This window comes from Hemicordylus capensis, chromosome 6, assembly GCF_027244095.1.
Source record: "Hemicordylus capensis ecotype Gifberg chromosome 6, rHemCap1.1.pri, whole genome shotgun sequence".
NCBI classification, from domain to species: Eukaryota; Metazoa; Chordata; class Lepidosauria; order Squamata; family Cordylidae; genus Hemicordylus; species Hemicordylus capensis.
Genome location: NC_069662.1, coordinates 141969061 through 141989621, shown reverse-complemented (window position 1 = coordinate 141989621; position 20561 = coordinate 141969061). Strand labels below are relative to the sequence as shown.

The 20561-nt window shown below is 46.2% G+C and overlaps 1 protein-coding gene and 1 long non-coding RNA gene across 7 annotated transcripts in view; one reads left to right on the top strand and one right to left on the bottom strand.

Moving 5' to 3' along the window:
* LOC128330279 (uncharacterized) overlaps window positions 1-18460 on the bottom strand; it is a 34455-nt gene extending 15995 nt beyond the window's left edge. For both annotated transcript variants that reach the window (XR_008310034.1, XR_008310033.1), the window contains exons 1-2: window positions 18366-18460; window positions 3584-3756 (exon numbers count right to left, since the gene is read on the bottom strand). This is a non-coding gene — a long non-coding RNA (uncharacterized LOC128330279). The remainder of the gene's footprint in view (window positions 1-3583; window positions 3757-18365) is intronic.
* Window positions 1-19732, top strand: part of PRTFDC1 (phosphoribosyl transferase domain containing 1) — a 75130-nt gene extending 55398 nt beyond the window's left edge. For 2 of the 5 annotated variants that reach the window (XM_053262874.1, XM_053262873.1), the window contains 5 exons: window positions 7560-7577; window positions 8006-8088; window positions 10105-10151; window positions 12519-12595; window positions 15613-19732. In XM_053262874.1, the coding sequence (XP_053118849.1) occupies window positions 7560-7577; window positions 8006-8088; window positions 10105-10151; window positions 12519-12595; window positions 15613-15660 (273 nt within the window). In that variant the 3' untranslated portion in view covers window positions 15661-19732. Of the gene's footprint in view, window positions 1-2539; window positions 2661-7559; window positions 7578-8005; window positions 8089-10104; window positions 10152-12518; window positions 12596-15612 lie in introns of those variants that run through there. The other 3 variants (XM_053262875.1, XR_008310032.1, XM_053262876.1) reach the window with 3 other exon arrangements.
* Window positions 19733-20561: the final 829 nt, after the last annotated feature.

The window sequence follows — 20561 nt, the reverse complement described above, 5'->3', positions numbered from 1 at the left end:
GGTGCACATATGACTCCTTGTTATCTTTAAAGGACCTTTAAAACAGGAGTGGGCAAATTTGGCTCTCCAGCTATTGTTGAACTACTACTCCCATCATGCCCAGCCATAATTTATTGTGATTGGAAATTATGGGAGTTGTAGTTCAAAAGCCGCTGGAGAGCTAAGGTTGTCCATACCTGCTTTAAAAGAAAGAGAACCAGTTTCAGGGAGAGGAGGATCAATAAGTAACATGGTGTGGACAGCCTGTAGCTCAGTGGCAGAGCACATCCTTTGCATTCATAAGGCCCCGTGTTCAGCCCCTGGGATCTCCAACTAAAATGGCCTTAGGAAGTAGGGCCTTTCCTGAGACTCAGAAGAGCTGTTGCCGGTCAGACAGTAACATTGCCTATAGTGGGTTGGGTGAACCAATAGTTTGCCTTATTATAACACTGCTTAATATGTTCAATAGTAGGAAAAGCAAATAGATCAGATAGTGGCCAATACCCCTCTAATTTCTTTGCAAGAATGAATTAGCAGCTTCTCACCAATGCACTATTATGTATTGTCTTCTTTTCTAATAGTATTGTGCATGTCTTTGCAAAGCTTCCATAAATGAGCAACTTTATTACAAATACCTTCAATATTAAACACAGAGCAACCTTTCATAATCTGTCACAAACAGAGAACATCGTTCATAAACAGTGTGTGTTTATTTTCATCGGTGCTTAGATATGTCTTGAATAATCCCAACTGACAGGATTAGATAAAGCTTGATATTTTTCAGAAAAGCCTTTTTCTCCCCTAAATGAGGCTTAAAGCAAGCTTTTGAGATATATTAGGGATTGGAAGGGATGTGTAAAACTCAATATTAATAGCCCATATCACCTCTGTGCTTGAAAGGCTAATTTTGGAGGTTTAATTCATGTGAAAACCCTGGTGTTTAATGGGACCGGAAACAAGTCTTTTTTGTGTGTGTGTGGGGGGGTCAATGTGTGGTCAGGAGGAGAGCTGGTCTTGTGGTAGTGGGCATGAATTGGCCCCTTGCTGAGCAGCATCTGCCCTGGATTGCATTTGAATCGGAGACATGGAAGATATCCCCCTTAGGGGATGGGGCTTCTCTGGGAAGAACACCTGTGGGCTTGCCTGCAGAAGGTTCCAAGTTCCCTCCCTGGCATCTCCAAGATAGGGCTGAGGGAGACACTCCGGCTGCAGCCTTGGAGAATCCACTGCCTGTCTGTGTAGACAATACTGAGCTAGTTGGACCAATGGTCTGACTCAGTATAAGGCAGCTTCCTATGTCCTTATGTTCCAAGAGTTGGTAAAGCTTTCTGTGGCTCCTATTTTAACAAGGTGATTTAACAATATGTAAGGAAAGGGAAAGAACAACAGATGTGTTGCAGCCCAGAAGGGGAGGAGAGCTGGTCTTGTGGTCGTGGGCATGAATTGTCCTCTTTACTAAGCAGGGCCTGCCTTGGTTTGCATTTGTTTGGGGGGCTACATGCAGAAGGCCCCAGATTCACTCCCTGGCAGCATCTCCAGGTAGGGCTGGAAGAGACTCCTACCCTGGAAAGCTGCTACCAGTCACTGCAGTGGAGACAAAACTGAGCTAGATGGACCAATGGTCTGACCCGGGATAAGGCAGCTCCCTCTGTTCCTATGGCTACCCTCTAAACTTGAACAAAAAAGCCTGAGAAGGCTGTCATGAGAGTTTCCAGATTTATGAAGCAGCACAGAAACCCTGTGCTTCTTAACAGTTGCCTGGAACTGAGGTTTTTGGCAGTTTCAGTGGCTGCTCCCATCATGGAGAATCTGTTCCTGCTGAAATTCGTTCTTCCACGTTCAGCTCTGCTCTGTTGCTGCCAGGCAGTTGACAGCTACCTTCCTACCCTCGGCAGATGTAATTAGCGTGGTTACATTTTCTTCAGCAGATGAGGAGATGACTCAATGTGTTCTTCTGAAGCACAACCAAAAGAGATGCTCCTTGGAAAAGGAGAAGCAAGTTGAGGTGTAGCCAGGACTCTGATCTCAGCCCCTCTCCTGAACATCTGCTTTCCATTCATCATTAGCAGCATGAAGGTTACTGATCTTCTTGGAGCTGTCACAATGCCTAGCTCTTCTGATTCCAATCAATTCTTTCTGTTTAAATCCTCCTTACAAATCCAGGCTGCATGGACATATGCTCTTGAATTAGAAGATAAACCTCGTGTTTGTTGCTTGTAAATGGAACTCCACTGTGCCTAAGATAGCAGCACAATGACAATGTTACAGAAACAAAATTTGTTCTGGGATCTGCTATATCTGACCAAAGCAGGCAATAGTAGCACCAGCACTATTTAGAAAACTCGTTAGGATGCTTTTAGGACTAAAATATTATTAGAGATGTGAAAGATCTTTCCAACAGTGGGAAGTGGGATGCCAGCTACTAACTTGGTGACCCTGTTTGTGCCTTTGAAAGCTCCAAAGCAGTAAGAGGATGCCATAGCTGTGCCTCTCTATCCATCAGTCCTTTTGCCTGATCTTCTCACTTGGTACAAAACTAAAGTCCTACTTACTCCCGCAGCTGCAGGAGGTGAATAGATGGAAGATCCTGCAAAGGATCAGGACAGGAAGAGCAGCAGCCACATCCTCTCTCATGGATCTGGCGCTTTTTAAGGGGCAGGCGTGTTTTCTGTGACGGCAGGCAACCCTGGTTAAAACCCTGGTCTACTTTTCAGAAGAACAGCAAGATACGATCCAGTGAAATTTGTGCTGGTCATAGACCGTAATAAACTTTGAATGAATGATCCAGTGAAATCTTCTGATTAATATAGCTAGCCATATCCGGCATGATTTTGGCTTTGGTTACATCATCCCACTCGTGTTGATTTATCTGCTGACTAATTTTCATTGATTAAATTTTAAAAAACCATAGTGCTAAGATGAGCTGTGAATGAGGAGGCGGGATGCCTTGCACCTGGTGTCTTAATTCTGTAATTTAAAAAAAACACACCAAAATCCTCCAACAGAAACGTTTGTGGAGATTTTAAAAAATGAATACTGAGTGACTGGAATGGCTTCAGATTCTTTTATTAAAAAGGTATGGAATGTTTTATCCATGAAGCAGTTGTGGCAGAATTACCCATTTCTTATCTACTGTTCAAGAACTGCAGTCGCTCCAGCCCTTTTTACTGGATATGTATCCTGAGTTCCACCCCATAGACATAGCACCACTGCTTCTTGGATACTGCTCCTTCTCCTTATAGAGGAGAAATACAGAAACGTTTTACTTTTTCTAGCCTAAACATGGAGGCCTCCTTATTGTGTTTAAGGTTATTAGTATTTATATATTAGTATATCAGCACTACCAAAAGAAAACCACAAGGCTCTGTGGGTGCCAGGAGTCGAAATCGACTTGATGGCACACTTTACCTTTATATCAATACTCAACATGCTTTGCAAGGTACAACAAAACAGATCCCTGCCCCAAGGGGCTTACAATCTGAAATTTGACAGGTGTGTTGCCATTTTATATCCAGCATGACTCCTATACCTTTAACAGCCTAATGGCATTCAGCTGGTGTATCTTTTCTCAGCTTAGCAACAGAGCAGTGGTAGAGGGGCTTACCTACTGAATTTCCATCCATTGTGTACATTAGGCCTTGACCAATTTTCTTTGGATGTAGGAGCCAGCCCAAAATTTCAGGAGCAAGACACTTGACAAAATTACCAGAGGGGTGGGTAAACAGATTTCTCTTTATCCTCTTCACCAGTAAAATATTCAGGACAGAAGCAGGGCTCCTGGAAAAAATAAAAATGTTGTTATAACTTTTCCTCTGATTCCCTGGTCTAGACACCACAATTAAGTTTCTAGGTGCCATGGCTCCCTGGCACCCAGTGTAAATACCGAAAGCACAGGTGACGTGGGGGGAGGTGGCAACAGATTCCACCTATAGGTTCAACTCCGGTGTAAGTCAATGACATTGACAAAACTGCATCCCTTTAAGCAAATAAAAATTCAAAATTGTGGAATTTACCATAGAAAGCATGGAATTATCATTTACATAACTAGACGTTAGTTATTTTGGCAGGGATGGTAAGCCCAGGTCCTGGGCCCGTTTGCAAAAGCTGGTCCCAAGTGTTGTGTCCAGGGAAACAGCAAGCCAGAATCCAGGCCAGGAAATCAATGGAGGTGGATTGTGAACAGGAATCAGACTAGTTGGAATCAGATGTCCCCATAACAGGAAGCAGATCCTGGGGGAAAAGATCTTCTCCTGCTCCGTCAAAGAACTGTTGCCCAGCTTGACCAACAATACAACCTCTTTTTGTAAGGGTTTCTGGGAGTTCAGAGCTTGTGAGAGCAAGGAAGCCCAAGTAATCCCAGCTGTTGGCTCTTATCATGACATCAGGGTGGGGTTGAGGACCAGGCCACAATCCTTCCTCCGAGGCCAGCATAATCTGTTGTAAAACCTGTTAAGACTTGAGAATAAAACCTCTTTCTATAACAGTTGCATAACCTGACAGCACAAGCTGTGTTATTAATTTTATTATAGTATTGCCAAGCACCTGCCTAGAAATTTTATAACCTACTTTATAAACGCAGTGGAAGGAAGAACTGACACCAGCTGCAAATGAGCCTGTCACTCACTGAGTGTTGCTCACAAGTGCAAAGGAGCCTCAAATGAATAATTCTGGGCTTCCGGAAAGATAGGAAACCATTTTTATTGAATGTATGGCTGCCACCCATAAAGCATACCATGGCACTTTTAAAACATTTTATTAGATAACTTTTGCTAATATGCATGTGGAGGTAAACAGTACAAGAACTGACTCACTACATAAGCATTCCCAGCTAATTATAGGCTGGGTCAATTTTCACCTTGTTAAGTCACTTCATTAGCGTGCAGACAGGTTTGGAAGGCACTGACAGTGTACCTTACTCACAGCCTAGAATTAACCATGAGGTGTTCACAGAGATTCAGGGTTTTGCTATTCGTAGTTTCTCCTTGGGGGGAAATTGCGCTTATCTTATGCTAATATTGGGGTGTATCTCACAACCACCATTGACAGACCAGAGTGACAGATCAACATATGATTTGCACACCTGTTTTTGTAAGCAGAGTATGCTGATAAAGAGCCTTGGTATATATTTCATTTTTCAACCAAAAATAAATAAATTCCCAAAGCAGTTTACAGTCACTCGAGGCTTACATTCTAAAAAGAAACACAAGGTAGACCCAGCACAGCATCTGTTGCTGGTTTCTACCTTGTTATTCTTTTTAGATTGTAAGCCCTTGGGGGACAGGGAACCAGCTTCTTATTCTTTCCTATGAAAACTACTTTGTTACATTTATATCGCACTGTTCCTCCAAGATACCAAGGGGCTATTCTCACGATCAGAGGAAATAAGGCTAGGAGAGCCTAGCCCAATTTTCCCCGATCGTGAGAATCATCGGGCTCGGCTGTGAGCCCAGTGGTTCTAGAGCAGGTAACCTGCTCAAGAACTCCTGGCCTAAAACCAGGTTTGCAGAGCGAGTGCTCTGCAAACCTGGTCTTAACAATCGTGAGTAGCTGCGGCGTGGCTTCATGCTGTGCCTACTCATGAGGAGACCCCTGGAGGGGAGGTGAAAAGCCGCCTCCCAGCTCCAGGGGTCTCGCCAGCATGCCCTGCGCGCCTGCACAGGGCATGCTGGAGCTTGCGGGGGCCGATTGGCCCCCAGCCCCCACCGGCTCCATCACAGAGCCGGCAATCGTGTGGGCAGCCGATCCGGCCGCCTAGGGGTCTCTCCTCGCTCACCCGAAGAAACCGGGTCTCACTGATTGTGAGACCCAGTCCCAAGAGTGGTATACATGATCATGTTTATCCTCACAACAACCCTGTGAGGTAGGTTAGAGCTAGGGTTAGGCTGAAAGAGAACTTTTGTGTTGAAAAGCAATATAGTAGTAGTAGAAGAAGAAAGAAGACACCCGCAATAACCCCTAGAAGGATGCTGTGCTGCGGTTAGATAGGGACAATTGCCCTCCACCTACTAAATATAAAAGAGCCACCATTTTCAAGGGCACTTCTTTGCCTAGTTAGCAGGGATGTCCACTGCATATGGTTAAATGAATGGAGCCCTTTCACACAATCGTATGGGGGTGGTTTTGGGGGGGAGAAAGAGCTCCTACCCTGTTGGCCACAAATGAGCAGAACCTCCATTTGGGTCTGCAAACTCAGCACACAGATGACCCAAGCAGCTGCAGTCTCCATAACTGAAATAAAGGGCTGGGTCCTCCAAGGACTGAAGGAGCTATCCCAGCAAGCATTGTGCTGCCAGTAGATGGACAACCCTCATTACATCATCAGCTCTCCTCTGATTGGCCATGAAGGGACACATGGCAGGCCCAGCCCTATTGAAGGCATTGCAAGCAAAAAATCATAGAGTGTGCTTTGCAGAGCAGCACATTCAAAGCTAGCAGCCTCTGCAGCCACAGTGCTCTATTGGCAAAATAGCTGCTACTTTCTGAGACCTGCTATCAAAGGCAAACACACCCAGTAGGGATGTGTATGGAATTGGCCGGAGGGGGAGGCTTAAAGGTGGGGGATTCTGCTTTAAGGGCAGGGGGTGCACTTATCCCTCCCTCTGCACATGTGTCTGACGCACGCAGGCACATCAGATACTTCCACCTACTTCTGGTAAAGGTGGCAGCAGGGAGGTACACTGCCACCCCGGTGGACTTTTAAAACATGGAGCGCCAGTGGGGGGGAAGCAGAGGGAGGGATAAGTGCACCCTCCGCCACCCTTAAAGCAGAACCCCAACCCCCGCCTTTGAACTAGCCAAACTGCCCGCCATTCGAACCGGTTCGGAGGCCCATAAAGCACCTCCAGACTGGTTTGATGCACATCCCTAGCACTCAGATGACCAAAACATTGTGGTAGGAGAGCTCTCTTTTCACCCTACAGTACAGAGTAGGATAAAGGATCTGGTATCTGGCTTACCCAGATTTGAGCATGTTGGGTTGGAGGGATTCCTGCGGGTTCACATGACCACAAATCCATGGCTATCCTGCCTTCCACCCTCTTTCATGCTTGTGTGAATGGGCTCAGTCTGTACCATCTTGGCATGACTATGTATTCCCTCATCTCTATGAATATGCAGTTGGCCTCTGCCATTCCGTGCCTTGGAATTGCCTCGCATGAATCTGGGACCTGCTGCATGTAGGCGTGGGCTCTACCACTGGGAAAGAAAGCACGGCCACTTCCTTGCATCTCCTCCTCTTCTCTAGAGCAATGCATCACTTTCCATTGCAAGGAAGAAAGAACTGGGCCAGAGTTGCAGACACCGGGCAGAAGCAGGAAGACTCTTACTGCTGCCTGTTTAGGACACAGAATTCTTCTTTCTCCCAGACCTTGATGGACAGTCATAGTGCCCCTCAAGATGTTACTTACAGCTCTCTGGAATCAAATCTCCCTTTGCCTCCCCATTCTGTGACCCTGAAGGAGAGCAAAGCCCCAGAAAACATGATGAAAATAGAAAACAATTCTACTGATTGCTTATTGCCAATCCATTATATTCTGTATAACCAATTTCCTTTGTTTCCCTTTTTTTTGGTTTGGTTTCAGAATGTGTTAATTGTGGAGGTAAGTTTGCTATTTTTGCATATGCTTTAAAAGCTCTAATCATGAGGGCCAATTCAAAGGATCAGCTGTACCCCTTTCTCTCTTTGTGTAGATAGGTGCAAACTTGCAACAACAAAATCCTGTGAAGTTGGCAAAAGCCTGACTAGAGCCTGTGTATTGGCAGGCAGACCTCGCTGTTATGCTTCTTTTTCTTTTCTTGTCCTTTCTTTCTTTAGTTGAATTAATTCCAAGTGCAGGAAGTATTGCCTTCAAAGAACATAACCTCTCCTCTAAGCTTTGGTACAGTAGCTGTAACACTTTACTGACAATGAGAAAGGGATGAAAGAAGTCAGCTTCCACAGAAGTTAGAATAATAGAATGATACTAATTGTAGAGCTTTTCTGTTCTTGGCGGACTTTCTTCTTCTTTTATATTCCTGCTTGGCAAAGGACATTGTTGGGACCGGAAGGACAATGAGAGCTCTCCTCAATACGATTGAAGGATACAAGCCGAAAATGGTTAAGGTGGCAAGGTAAGCAAGTTATTGGGAGAGCTCACAGCGTGATTGTAGAGTTACAGCTATCTGAGCTCAGAAACTTGACAGCAATGGGCTAGTTGGTCCTTTGCTCTAAGAATAAAGCACCTTCCTATTATTCCTATTCACATTATGTTCAACACTCATAAAGTCTGTGCACAGTGTACACAGGTTCAGATCTCTATGCAGGTGCAGTTATTCACATGCAGTGTTGAACTCGGGTATAGCAGTACACTTCCCGTCTGTCGATGGGCCTATAGCCAGGTTCACTTTTAAAATGAGCGCAGGTACAGTCATTCACACAACAACCTGTATATGTGTACAGACTCCAGAACAGGAAGAGGAGAACTGGTCTTGTGGTAGTAAGCATGTCCCCTTAGCTAAGCAGGGTCTGCCCTGGTTGCATATGAAAGAGAGACTTGATGTGTGAGCACTGCAAGATATTCCCCTTAGGGGATGGAGCTGTTCTGGGAAGAGCATCTAGGTTTCAAGTTCTCTCTCTGTCTTCTCCAAGATAGGGCTGAGAGAGATTCCTGCCTGCAACCTTGGAGAAGCTGCTGCCAATCTGTGTAGACAATACTGAGCAAGATAGACCTATGTATATGGCAGCTTCTGAGCAAGATGACTCAGTATATGGCAGCTTCCTATGTTCCTATATAACTCGGGTACAACATGATGTTGGAATAGGGCTAGTGTCTAACAAAAAGTGAGGTCATTCACCCAAACAAAAACTGGGTAGGACAAGTGTCCTACCAAGGTTTGGGACCTGTGTCCGCTCCCAATTTTTGGTTGTGTGGGAGCAAACGACTCTTAAGCTGGCTGTTTCAACAGCTACTTGGCTACTTGGTGGCCTGAAAACTAATGCTCGATCAGCACCACCACTCCTGCCAATGGAAAGTGCATTATGCTCACACAAGGGATCCTTGCACAAGTTGAAGAGATCTTTTTGCAAGCAGCACGCACCTTAGTTACACTGATGGAGCATTTAGCCTGGATGCTAGCCACTGAGCTTTTGGGTGGTGTTTTGTTCGTTGGGGGGGGTTTTGGGGGGGTTGTTTTTTCCTGCTGCTTCTCTGTTTGCTTTGGATTATATTATGCTACTTTTAAAATGTTATTGTCTACTGATTGGTTTTGATCGCTATGCTGTTTATTATGGCTGCATTCTCACAATCAGAGTGATCCTGGTTATAGAGTTACAAAGATTGCTGAGCCCTACAGAGCTTCTCCTACAGAGAGGAGAGTTGGCCTTGTGGTAGCAAGCATGACTTGTCCCCATAGCTAAGTAGGGTCTGCCCTGGTTGCATCTGAATGGGAGACTTGATGTGTGAGTACTGTAAGGTATTCCCCTCATGGGATGAAGCCGCTCTAGGAACAGCATAAGGTTTCAAGTTCCCTCCCTGGCTTCTCCAAAACAGGGCTGAGAGAGACTCCTGCCTGCAACCTTGGAGAAGCTGCTGCCAGTCTGTGAAGATAATACTGAGCTAGATAGACCAATGGTCTGACTCAGTATATGGCAGTTTCCTATGTTCCTGTGTTTAGTTATCTATCCTGGATAAATGTGGTTTAAGCACAATGATTTGACCAGGATTGCCCGGGAAATCTGCACTATCAGAACCTTCTCCATGGGGCTCAGCAATCCTGGTTAACTCTTTACTCAGGATTGCTGTGATTGTGTGAATGAACAAATTCAAACTTACACATAAGATGGAGACCATGACCTCATCTTGTGGCAGTGAATTCCATAAACTTTATTTGTTCATTTGTTTATATACTGCCCTATATAAAATCTCAGGGCAGTTTACAATCCAAATTTTGTGTGCTTGAAAAAACAAATGAAAATTTATAGCTTCTAAATTGTGTTCAGAATTATGGGTCACAAATTGTGCTGCCGCCGAAGCCATTGGAGAATGGGGGTGGGGGGGAACGGGGGACAGTGAATTTAAACAAGCCAAAGTATTCAACAAGTCCAGGTATTTTAATCATTAAAACATGTTGTTCATTATTTAATGACAGTTTGCTGGTGAAAAGAACATCTCAGACTGATGGGTACAGACCTGACTGTAAGTGCTCCCATGTGGATTTTCTGCTACTAGTAGCTAAAGCATCCCCTCATCCTGCTTTTGCTAAGTAGGCAAGACGTAATTCAGCCTGCTGTTGGGGTGTTTTCAAAAGTGATGCTAAGGGTGGTTGTTGAACACTTGAATGAAAGTGACCATCTGCTCAGGAGAGAGAGTCAGTTTTACAATGCTTTCCCCTGTCCCTATTGCATTAACAGCATGTACGAGTGATGTATTTGATCAGGGGCAGCCTAAGGTATTGTGGCACCCAAGACCCGTCAAATGCTGCCATGTCCCTCATCCCTGGGGGGGACCAGTGCTCTTTCAAAACTGACCGTTGCATGTGGTCCAGGAGACGAGAGGGAGGGAAGGCTGCTGGCTGCCTCCTCTTCCCTCCTCAAGCTTCTTGCAAGATTAGGAAGCTATTCCCATGATCACTAGAAACCAAGCTAAGGGAGCCCAGCCTGGTTTCTAGTGATCGTCAGAACCACTGGGTTCGTGGGCAGCTAACCCACCTAAAACTGGGCTCGCGGGTGGCTAGCCGCCTAAACCACGGCGGCTAGTCCGCCTAAAAAGCCCTCCTGCTAAACGAGGTTAACAGAGCGAACGCTCTCTTAACCTTGTTTCTCTGATCCTGTGTCAGCCGCGGCTGCAAGGAGCCGCAGCTGACACACTTGAGTTGGGGGGGGGACCCCAGGAAGGCATTGCACCCTCATGTGGTGCCTTCTGGGGGCTGGGGCACTGCAAGGTGGCACTCCCTTTCCCCTGGAGCTCCCCAGCAAGCCACGGCCAAAGCCACCGCTCGTCTGGGCAGCTGATCCGGCTGCCCAGCCACGAGCGATGGCTCGTGTGCACGGAGAGCAAGCTAAGCCCGCTCTCCCCGCCAGACCCCTTGAGGCTCTACACCTTGATCGTGTGTAGAGCCTCCTGGTCAGATCAGTCCTAAAGAGCTGCTCCAGTGGCAGCAGAGAGAAGCTGCCCCAATAACCCCACACCTGAGGCGACTGCCTCACCTCGCCTTATAAAAGAGTCGCCCCTGTATTTGCAGCAAATGAAGGAATGTACCTGCTACAACTTTCAGCCAGCTTCAAAACTGTTTTAACTGTCCAAGATCTCGACCCGTGAACTGGGAATTGTAGTTCTGTGTATGTGCTCGGGATTTTTAACCAAGAAATTCCCACAAAACTACAGTTCTCAAGATTGCTTTGGATTAAGCCATAAACAGTTGTGCCGGTTTCAAATCAGTTTAAATGCATACAGTTTTTTGCGCTTTGAAGGATGTTCCTAACATTAACTACAAAACGTTGCTTCTAAGTTTTGTGGCCAGGAGCTGCCAGAAAAGTCATTAGAAGGTTAAATTCACCCAAGACAAGACAATAAGGCTATTCTCGCAATCAGAATCCCTGGTGGCCAGAGGGGGGCGGGAGGGGGGCAGGGTTGAATCTACAATTCCCCAGACGATGGTTGCTGTTTTCTTCGACGCAGCACCGCACACCCACACAATCCACGCTGCTCCCGGCAGCGTGGATCACTGAAGGCCAGGAAAACGAGTTCCGGCCTTCAGGAATCCTATAGAGCTCTGCGCAACAAGCACAGTGCATTGGGGGATTCCCCTGTGAGTCGGGAGCTATAGCAATAGCAATAGCAATAGCACATTTATATACCGCTCTATAGCCGAAGCTCTCTAAGCGGTTTACAATGATTTAGTATATTGCCCCCAACATTCTGGGTACTCATTTTACCGACCTCGGAAGGATGGAAGGCTGAGTCAACCTTGAGCCCCTGGTCAGGATCGAACCTGTAACCTTCTGGTTACAGGGCGACAGTTTTACCACTGCGCCACCAGGGGCTCGTATAGGCGTCTGGCTCTTGTGCACTTGGCCGGCATGCAGCCTGAGCACACACACGATCAGGGCCCCCAAGTAGAGGGTATTGGTCTTCAAACTGGGACTTGCTGCTGGGACAGCGCTGGGATCAGGGTCGATCTCAGTGCTGCACACGAGCAGCTCAACCCAAGCTGGGCTGCTCATGAGAATAGGCTTAATATCTTTGTGTGTGGATAAGAGTTGCCGCGAGCAAGGTCTATATTTTCTTCCCCTCAATCTCTCAAAAGACCAGCAAGATTCATTTTGGAAAGAATTGTGGGCCGTTTATATGACCTAATTGAGCACGTCTCGACAACCCTGATTTAAGAGACTGGTTGCCCTGCTTCAGATGTAATGAATTGTTCCCATCTAATATAAGAGCCCCAAACTAGCAATCACTGGGATTTGGCTATTGTATATATTTTCCAGGTCAGTGAACTATCACAAAAAGAAAGCTCTACTGTTTGTATTTGTAACAATCTACCGTTTTATTTCTCCGGTGCAGATTATGGATTTGAAATTCCGAATTTATTTGTGGTGGGCTATGCCTTAGACTACAATGAGTACTTCAGAGATCTCAATGTAAGTGTCTCCCACCCATTGGACCCAGGGCGGGACAGAGGTGGGGACTCTTTTTATGAACTGTAGTATGCAGATGGAACCAATCTAGATTTGATTGCTGCTTTCTACTCAGAACTCTAATAATAATAATTTCTGCAGTGCTTTTGCTGCACATGGTATTTTCTAATACTTTTCTTGCTTGCCTTTATACACACACACACACACACACACACACACACACACACACAGAGTGAAGCTATTCAAACACGCAGGCAAAACCAGGCTAAGGAAGCCCAGCCCAGTTTTACCTGCACATACATACTGCCAGGATCGGTCCCGATCCCGGCAGTGCCTTGGCGGCAAACCCACCTCCACAACCACCCTCTAAAATGAGGTTAGGAGCAAGGCTTCTGACCTCTCCTAACTGCTTGCAACCATGGCTAGCAGACTGCAGGAATTCCGGGCAGCTTTGGGGAGGGGAGAGGATGCACTCGCACGGTGCATTATGGGAGCTCCGGGGGCGGGGCGACACGTCCCAGCACCCCAGCCCTCTGAGTTACTGGCAGCAGCTGGTAGTCATCTGGGTGGGTGATCTGCCTGCCAAAGGGGGAGCCCTCGGTCATCTGCAGAGAGGAGAGCTCTTTAAGGCTTCTTCGTGCTAGCCCTTTCTCCCTTTCTCGCAGCTCGTGAGAAAGGGCTCAGTACATATATCGGCCTAGTTCACACAGTTGTTCAAATCTAAGTTTAATGTTACCAACATTAGTGTGATTTTGTAAGGCTACACCAGAGTGGGAATCTCAGATTCATCTCAGGCCATAAACCACCTTGACATGAGTTCACACTATCACCCTAATGCCGTTAACCCACATTAAACCTAGATTCAAATGATTGTTTAAACCAGCCAGCCTACCCACCCACAATTCTGTGATGTATATCCATTTTGTGGATGAAGAATGGAGGCTAGGAGATGGTGACTTGGCTAAGCCTACCATTGAATCTGTGGCTGAGGTGGCACTTGAATCCTGGACTCCCAACCAGATCCACGTTTCAAAAGCCGCTTCAGCTAATATATTCTGCCAAGTCTTTCTAGCTAATTTATCTGGTGGCTTCTCCATCTCTTGCCTTTCCTGAAAACAGTGCTTCTTTTATAGGACATCCCATGTCAGGTACAGTTGTTATGCAGGTGGCAGAAAACATGCACCTTTGCAATTCTTTGAGGCTATTCACACACGTGTGCAAAACCGGGCTAAGGAAGCCCAGCCCAGTTTGCATACCTGTGTGAACCGCTGGGATCAGGCCCAATCCTGGCAGCCACATGGCAGCAAACCTGCCTGTGAAGCCACCCCTCAAAATGGGGTTAGGAGAGTGAGCGCTCTCCTAACCCCATTTTGGCAATCGTCTTATCAGCCACGGCAGCTTGCAACAACAACAACAACATATATTTAGATACCACTTTTCAACAAAAGGTTCCAAAGTGATTTATACAGAGAAATAATAAATAAACTAGCTTAACCCGCACAGAGCATCTCTCACTAGAAATTGATTGTTCCCCTCACCCCTGCCACAACCCCACTCACCTCAGAGATCTCTCCACCCTCATCTGAGCTGCACTCCTCCTCCTCCATCCCTTTGCACCATCCCCCTCACCCCTCTTGGTCGCGGCTGCAGCGTTGCTGGCACCTATTGGCCAAGCTGCAGCCTCCTATCCCCAGAGACCTCCTCACCCAAGCCCCACTCCTGCTCCTTCCTACAGGAGCAGCAGCAGTTGACCAGACCCTTCCTCGCTGATGCCACCGCCATGGCCTCTCATTCCTCTCAGGCCGCTGACAGGCCGGGCCCGTCCCTTGCCTGCCTGCCTCCCTCTGCCAATGGCCTCAGTAGTCCCAAGTGGCAGCAGTGGTTGGCTGGGCCCTTCCTTGCTGCCGCCGCCATGGCCACTCATTCCCCTCAGGCCGCTGACAGGCTCGGGCCCATCCCTCGCCCTTCCTTCTTTCTCTGTCCCCCTCCCTTTCTCTCTCTTTCTCTCTCCTCCACTCGCTTTCCCCCCTCCGTCTCCCCTCCCCCTCCCACTTCCTGAGTTAACAGATCTTGTTCATCTTGTTTCCTCGTCTAATTCACATAATGGCAGCCGCCTTCTGAAGGGGCTCTTTCCTCCCTCACGACCCCTCTCTTTGCAGACCCCTGTCCACTATCCTTTTTTCTATATAGATTCCTCTCCTCTACAATCAAGAACATTATCTGACCAGTAATAGTTGCATTCCAACTGTCCTTAACCATCACAGGCTCCTCCTCCTCCCTATCTGCATGTGGAATCTCCACTGCCCAGTCAGGTGCCTTTGCTCACAAACTCTCACGAGAGCTGCAACACACAAGATTAGCCATGAGGATACCTAGAGAATTAAATATATAGATAAGATGGATCCCTGTCCCCAAAGGGCTCAAAATCTAAACAAAAACATACTGTAAGACAGATGCCAGCAACAGTCACTGGAGGTACTGTGCTGGGGGTAGATAGGGCCAGTTGCTCTCTCCTTGCTAAATAAACAGAACCACCATGTTAAAAAGGTGCCTCTTTGCCCAGTTAGCCAGGGTTGCAGGCCCAGTTGCAGCCATGGCTGGCAGACTCAGGGTGGGGGTGGGGGTCTGAATAATGCACACTTGCATGATGCATTATTGGAGCTCTAGGGGGTGGCATGCCCTGGCACTCCATTGCCTGGAGCTACCAACAGGAGACGGTGCTCATCTGGGCGGATGATCCACTTGTCTGCGTAAAGGGTAAGTATAACCTGCTCTCCCTGCAGACCACCTCGGAGCCCTTCTCACGGATCATGAAAAGAGGCTCTTTGTATTAAAAATAGGAGGATCTCTGTTCCTTCTTCATCTGATCGCCCTAAGTTGTTGTGGAGCTTGGGCACTTAAGTGCAGATACAATTGCTATGCTGCTACCATTCTTGGAACTGAAGAGCTTTGCAAAACACTGCCCTTACGAATTGGCTCGGTGACCTTTTTGAATTGATATTAAACTTATATTGTTTCAGCACATCTGTGTTATCAATAACCATGGCAAAGCGAAGTATCGAATCTAAAGAAGTCACAAGCTAGCCTGAACTGGAAGTTTGGCACACCTCTTAAAGCATCTCCTGAAGAATAATTCAACCAACATCCAACTCATTCAACATGGGCTAGAACAAGACCTCTTCCAAGCAAGAGCTCCTCAGACTTGGCCATTGTGAGCCTGCATTATCTCGAGCCTCTCTAGGGGGTAACCAGAACAAGACAATGACACAGAAGTCATATTCTTTCTTACATTTGTGTTATGTTCAAATACAGGGATGATTCGATGCAATTTTTTGTTTACCCTTTAACATGCTCATGAAAAGATAGTAAATACAGTTGCACTATTCAGGAAATAACTTGATAGGGCTGTGGTAAGACTTTAATGCACCCTGGGGGTGCATCTTGCTGCTTCCAGTTTTCTCAAATGACATTTCTGTGCCTTCTTGCAATCCCTCCTTCCTCTCCTCATCCTCTTCTCACACTTCGGGGTTAGACTAGAAGATCTCCAATGTCCCTTCCAGCTCTCATATTCTGTGATCTGCCTGAATAAGTGCCACTGTTACATAGTCTGAGGCTATGACTCCTATTAAATGCTGCTACCTATTACTTACAATCAATGTAGTATTAATCAAACCTATCGCACAATATAAAGGAAACATGTCCCTGCTTCTGAGAAAGAGAGATAAATGTTGAGATTTAAAAGGGTTAGGGTCCCTAGCTATGAAATACCCCAGAATGGGCAAAATATGGCCTGTGGCTACCATCTGAAATACCAAGGCCTCTTCTCTGGCCCACATTGCTGTAGTATATTTGGCTTCTCCACAGCACCCATTTTCCAGTCTCCAAGAAGGGTTGGAGACAGCTGGTGGGAGAGATAGGTTATGGGAAGAGGCGAGAGGCATGGAGTGAAGTCATACGAGAGTGACACACGGTCCCAAACTTTTAGTGCCAAATTAAAATGCCTTATATGACTGACAGGGAGTGACAGGTATTTGTACTCCTGGCTCTCTGTAAGCTTCATAAAATCCTGTTGAGTAGCTTTGGTTGTCACCTAAATAGTCACGTTCCGTTCCATTCTATACTGCAATTGCCCATCAGACGGCATTGGGACTGGTATTTCAGAGATGCTGGTGGATGACTTGAGATTGAGAAGGGCAGTTCACCTGGTTGACATTAGGGCAGGAGAAGCCTTTTACCCTAATTTGGGAGCTCTGCATACACCCAGTTTTTGATTTTATGTCAGTTGAAAACAAGATCAGAGGCAGGGAGCTTGATCATGAGCTGAGCTCCAGTTGGGTAAGGTGAGCACGTCCTACCCATATTCCGTCCCCAACTTCAGAACGAGGTAAGAAGAAAAATCATCCTACCCAGCTGCAGCTTAGCTCACGATCGAGCTCCCACCTCCGACCTTGTTTTTAACTGTGACACACGACTGAAATTTGAGAGAGCGGAGCTCCCAAATTAAGGTAGGAGGTTTCTACGACCTGTTCTCCCTTTGAATTGCAGGAGTTTCTTTCTAAAGCTTTTGCAAGTTATTTAGACATTAAAATGTACTGGACTCTGCCCTGTGACACATCACTCATTTCCTTTAGGCTCATTCTTTGTAAGTGTACTTTATGCATTCATTCCTTATTCTAAGGGCCCAAACACAGGTGAAGTTATGGTAAACAAGGTGTAAATAGCATGCAAGAGCAATGTGTGATCCAGCTCAGGTTTGTAGCAGGGGGGATGTAAAGAGGGCTTTGACACCCTGCTGTGGTCCTGGTCTGTGTGCCCCCCCCCCCAATGCAATTTACACGGAAAGAAAAGTTCCGCTTGTCTGTTAAAGCATGTGTGTGTAAATAACTCATGTGGAGGGCCTACAATCTGTATTGGGCTAAAGGCCCCTTACCCACCATGGGCCTGATCCAGATCATTTCCCATGCACTATTTGTACCAGAAAAAGCAAGCACATTGGGGTTAATATGGCCTGACTACTGCCACGTGTAGTTTGGTCCCAAGGTTACACTCCCACGCATATGAGCCAGGGAGTGAATCTTTAGTGCTATGCAGCAACAACAAAAAACCAAGAGCCATTCCAATCTTATCCTGTTCATGTGTATCATCAACCCAACACACAGCGGGTTTGGATGTGTTGAACTGAGCTGATACATCAGATCGATTCAGTGCATTGGTGTGGGGTTAGAGGTGGAGGCTTTACCTAATAGGTGAGCAGCGGTCTCCCCTTCTGTCTTTGAATTACCTTCTGGACAGCAGCAGCAACACGTGAAAACACTGCCTTTTTCCTGATGGCAGTCACCCCACAATGCACTGGGGCAGGAAGCAACATCAAGACATTGAATCCTTACCCTGGTGCTCTACTGGGGGGGGGGGGATTAGCTATGCCCTGTAATTATAGCAGCAGCCATTCCTCCCCACTGAGAAATGCACTGGCGAAAGGGTGAAACCCTGTGGCATTGCTTCCTTGCCCAGTGCATTGTGGGCCAATTGCCAGCTGCAAAAAACTGTGTGCTAAACTGCCACTACTGCTGCTCAGGAGGCAACCAACTGCCAGTTGGAAAGAAGCCTTTTGCTAAGTTTCAGGTAAGCCCCTCACTGATACAGTCCAATACAACATGATATTGAAGCTATTCACACGGGCAGGCAATACCAGGCTAAGGAAGCCCAGCCCGGTTTTGCCTGCACATGTGTACCGTCAGGCCCAGTCCCGGCGGTGCCTCGGCAGCAAACTCACCTCGCAAGTGCTCTCCTAACTCTGTTTTTGTGATCGTCTGCCAGCCATGGCTGCTTGCAGCCAGGACTGGCGGGCTGTGGGGCTCCTGGCCAGCTTCAGGAAGGGGAGGGGGGATTCCCATAATGCACTGTGCACTCGCACGGTGCATCATGGGAGCTCTGAGGGGCAGAGTGACACATCTCGGCCCTCCCAGCAACTGACAGCAGCCGGTAATCGTCTGGGTGGGCAATCCCCCCACCAAAGAGGGAACCCTCAGCCTTCACTAGCCCTCTTGCCCTTTCTCACTGCTCGTGAGAAAGGGCTCATTGTATTATATTGAATTGTATCAGTTTATCAGACCAATTTTTCATGTATCCAATGAAAAATTGCTGAATAGTGTCTGTATTGCACTGGTTCTAGTTTTCAGCCTCGTGCAAATCACAGCCCTAGTCAGTCTCATTGAACACAGTGGGACTTATTTGAGTAAACATGCTTAGGATTGTCAGAAGAGTAGTTGGTTTAAATTCAGATCAAATCCCACACAGCAGGATGGGAATATTCTTGTTCAAAATGGGAAGCTCACCAGTGATGGTGTGTTGGTGCATTTCTGACAAGCCCCAGCCATTGTTATCTGTTCATTCAATACTGTACAGAACTGCAACATAATAACATCGAATCTTAATTACTGTCTGCAAAACACTTTTGATTTGACCTTTCAAAGGGAGATCATGGTGTGGCATGAACGCATGGATGTACTTGACAATGCTTAATACACTGAATTTTATTTGAAATAAAACAGTAGTTGCTGTTTGGATTCCAAATGGCATCCTTTAATTTGTATACAACATAGGAGTCATGGATTTGACAAAGAAACAAACAAACCCTAAAACCCTCAAAGGATTTGAATGTGCAGTTCCATAATGAAACCTAGTTATAACCAATGTTTGCTTGGGTGGCATTTCTTTTTCTCAGAAGTTGATTTTTCTAATAATTCTCTTTTCCATAAGCACTTAACCTTTCTGTGAATATGAATATAGGAATAATGGTTTAGAAAATATATAAACTTGTGTTCTAAAGACTAGGAAATATTTTATAACAAAACTCAATAAAGCATTATAAATGTTACTGACTTGTGAGGCTTCCTGTTTTCTTCACCACCATCTGTAAAATAATATTTCTCATTTACTTTTTAAACTTATTGGACGAAGGTCATTCTGTGCTGTTTACAAACTGCTCTCAATAACGTCCTGAAGGAAACCAATGCTTCTTTTCTGTTTTTTAAGTACTTACACAAACTTCTTTGTTCTAAACGGCATGGGGGCTATTGTTGGTTGAGTGCTGTTTCCTTTACACTAATAAACAGTAATGACACTTTTCTGGATTACAAATTGTTTATAATTTCTCTCTCCTCTTCAACAGATTTGCACACTTCATAAGAGTCTTTTCAGCATAAATAAATGCGGGGGGGGGGGACAACGTAAACATTTCCTGTGGTCTAATAATCTAAACATTTCCTGTGTACCTATAGTAAAGGGTTGTACCTTTTTTCTTAGCTACATAAAATCAAGAGGATTTTATGTAGAGCTAGAGGATTCTCTGGGTGACTCTGGGCCAGTCACTCTCTCTCAGCCTAACCTACTTCACAGGGTTGTTGTGAGGAGAAACCTAAGTATGTAGTACACGGCTCTGGGCTCCTTGAAGGAAGAGTGGGATATAAAATGTCAAAAAGGGGGGGGGGGAATAAGGTTGCTACCATAGTGTAATTATGGTATCCATTTCTCCTCATTCATTGCCTCTGAAATTTGTTGGTGCATATATAGAGGCTATTCTCACGACCAGCTGAAACCGGGCTAAGGGAGCCCAGCTCGGTATCTAGTGCTATAATAGCCAAAGGGGTTTTATTAACTCCAGAAGTGCAGTCTTCTTCACTGTAAGGCCTGGGGACCAGTGGCAGCCACCATCAACCCTAAGTGCGGCTCCCTGAAAATTGTTTATTTGGGCCTGTATGAAGCTTCAGCCAAAGGTAGGAAAACTTGCATAAGCCATGGCACCTTGCGAAGGTTAACATTCCCAAAGTGTAGTGCTGTACTTTGCCCAGTGCTGGGGGGCTCTTTTAAGGGCAATGGAACCCTCCTGAGCCCCTGCAGCATCTTGGAAAGCATGCACAGAGTGCTGAGAAGCATAGCCCTTCCCAGTGCTTGCCTCCTGGAATGACCC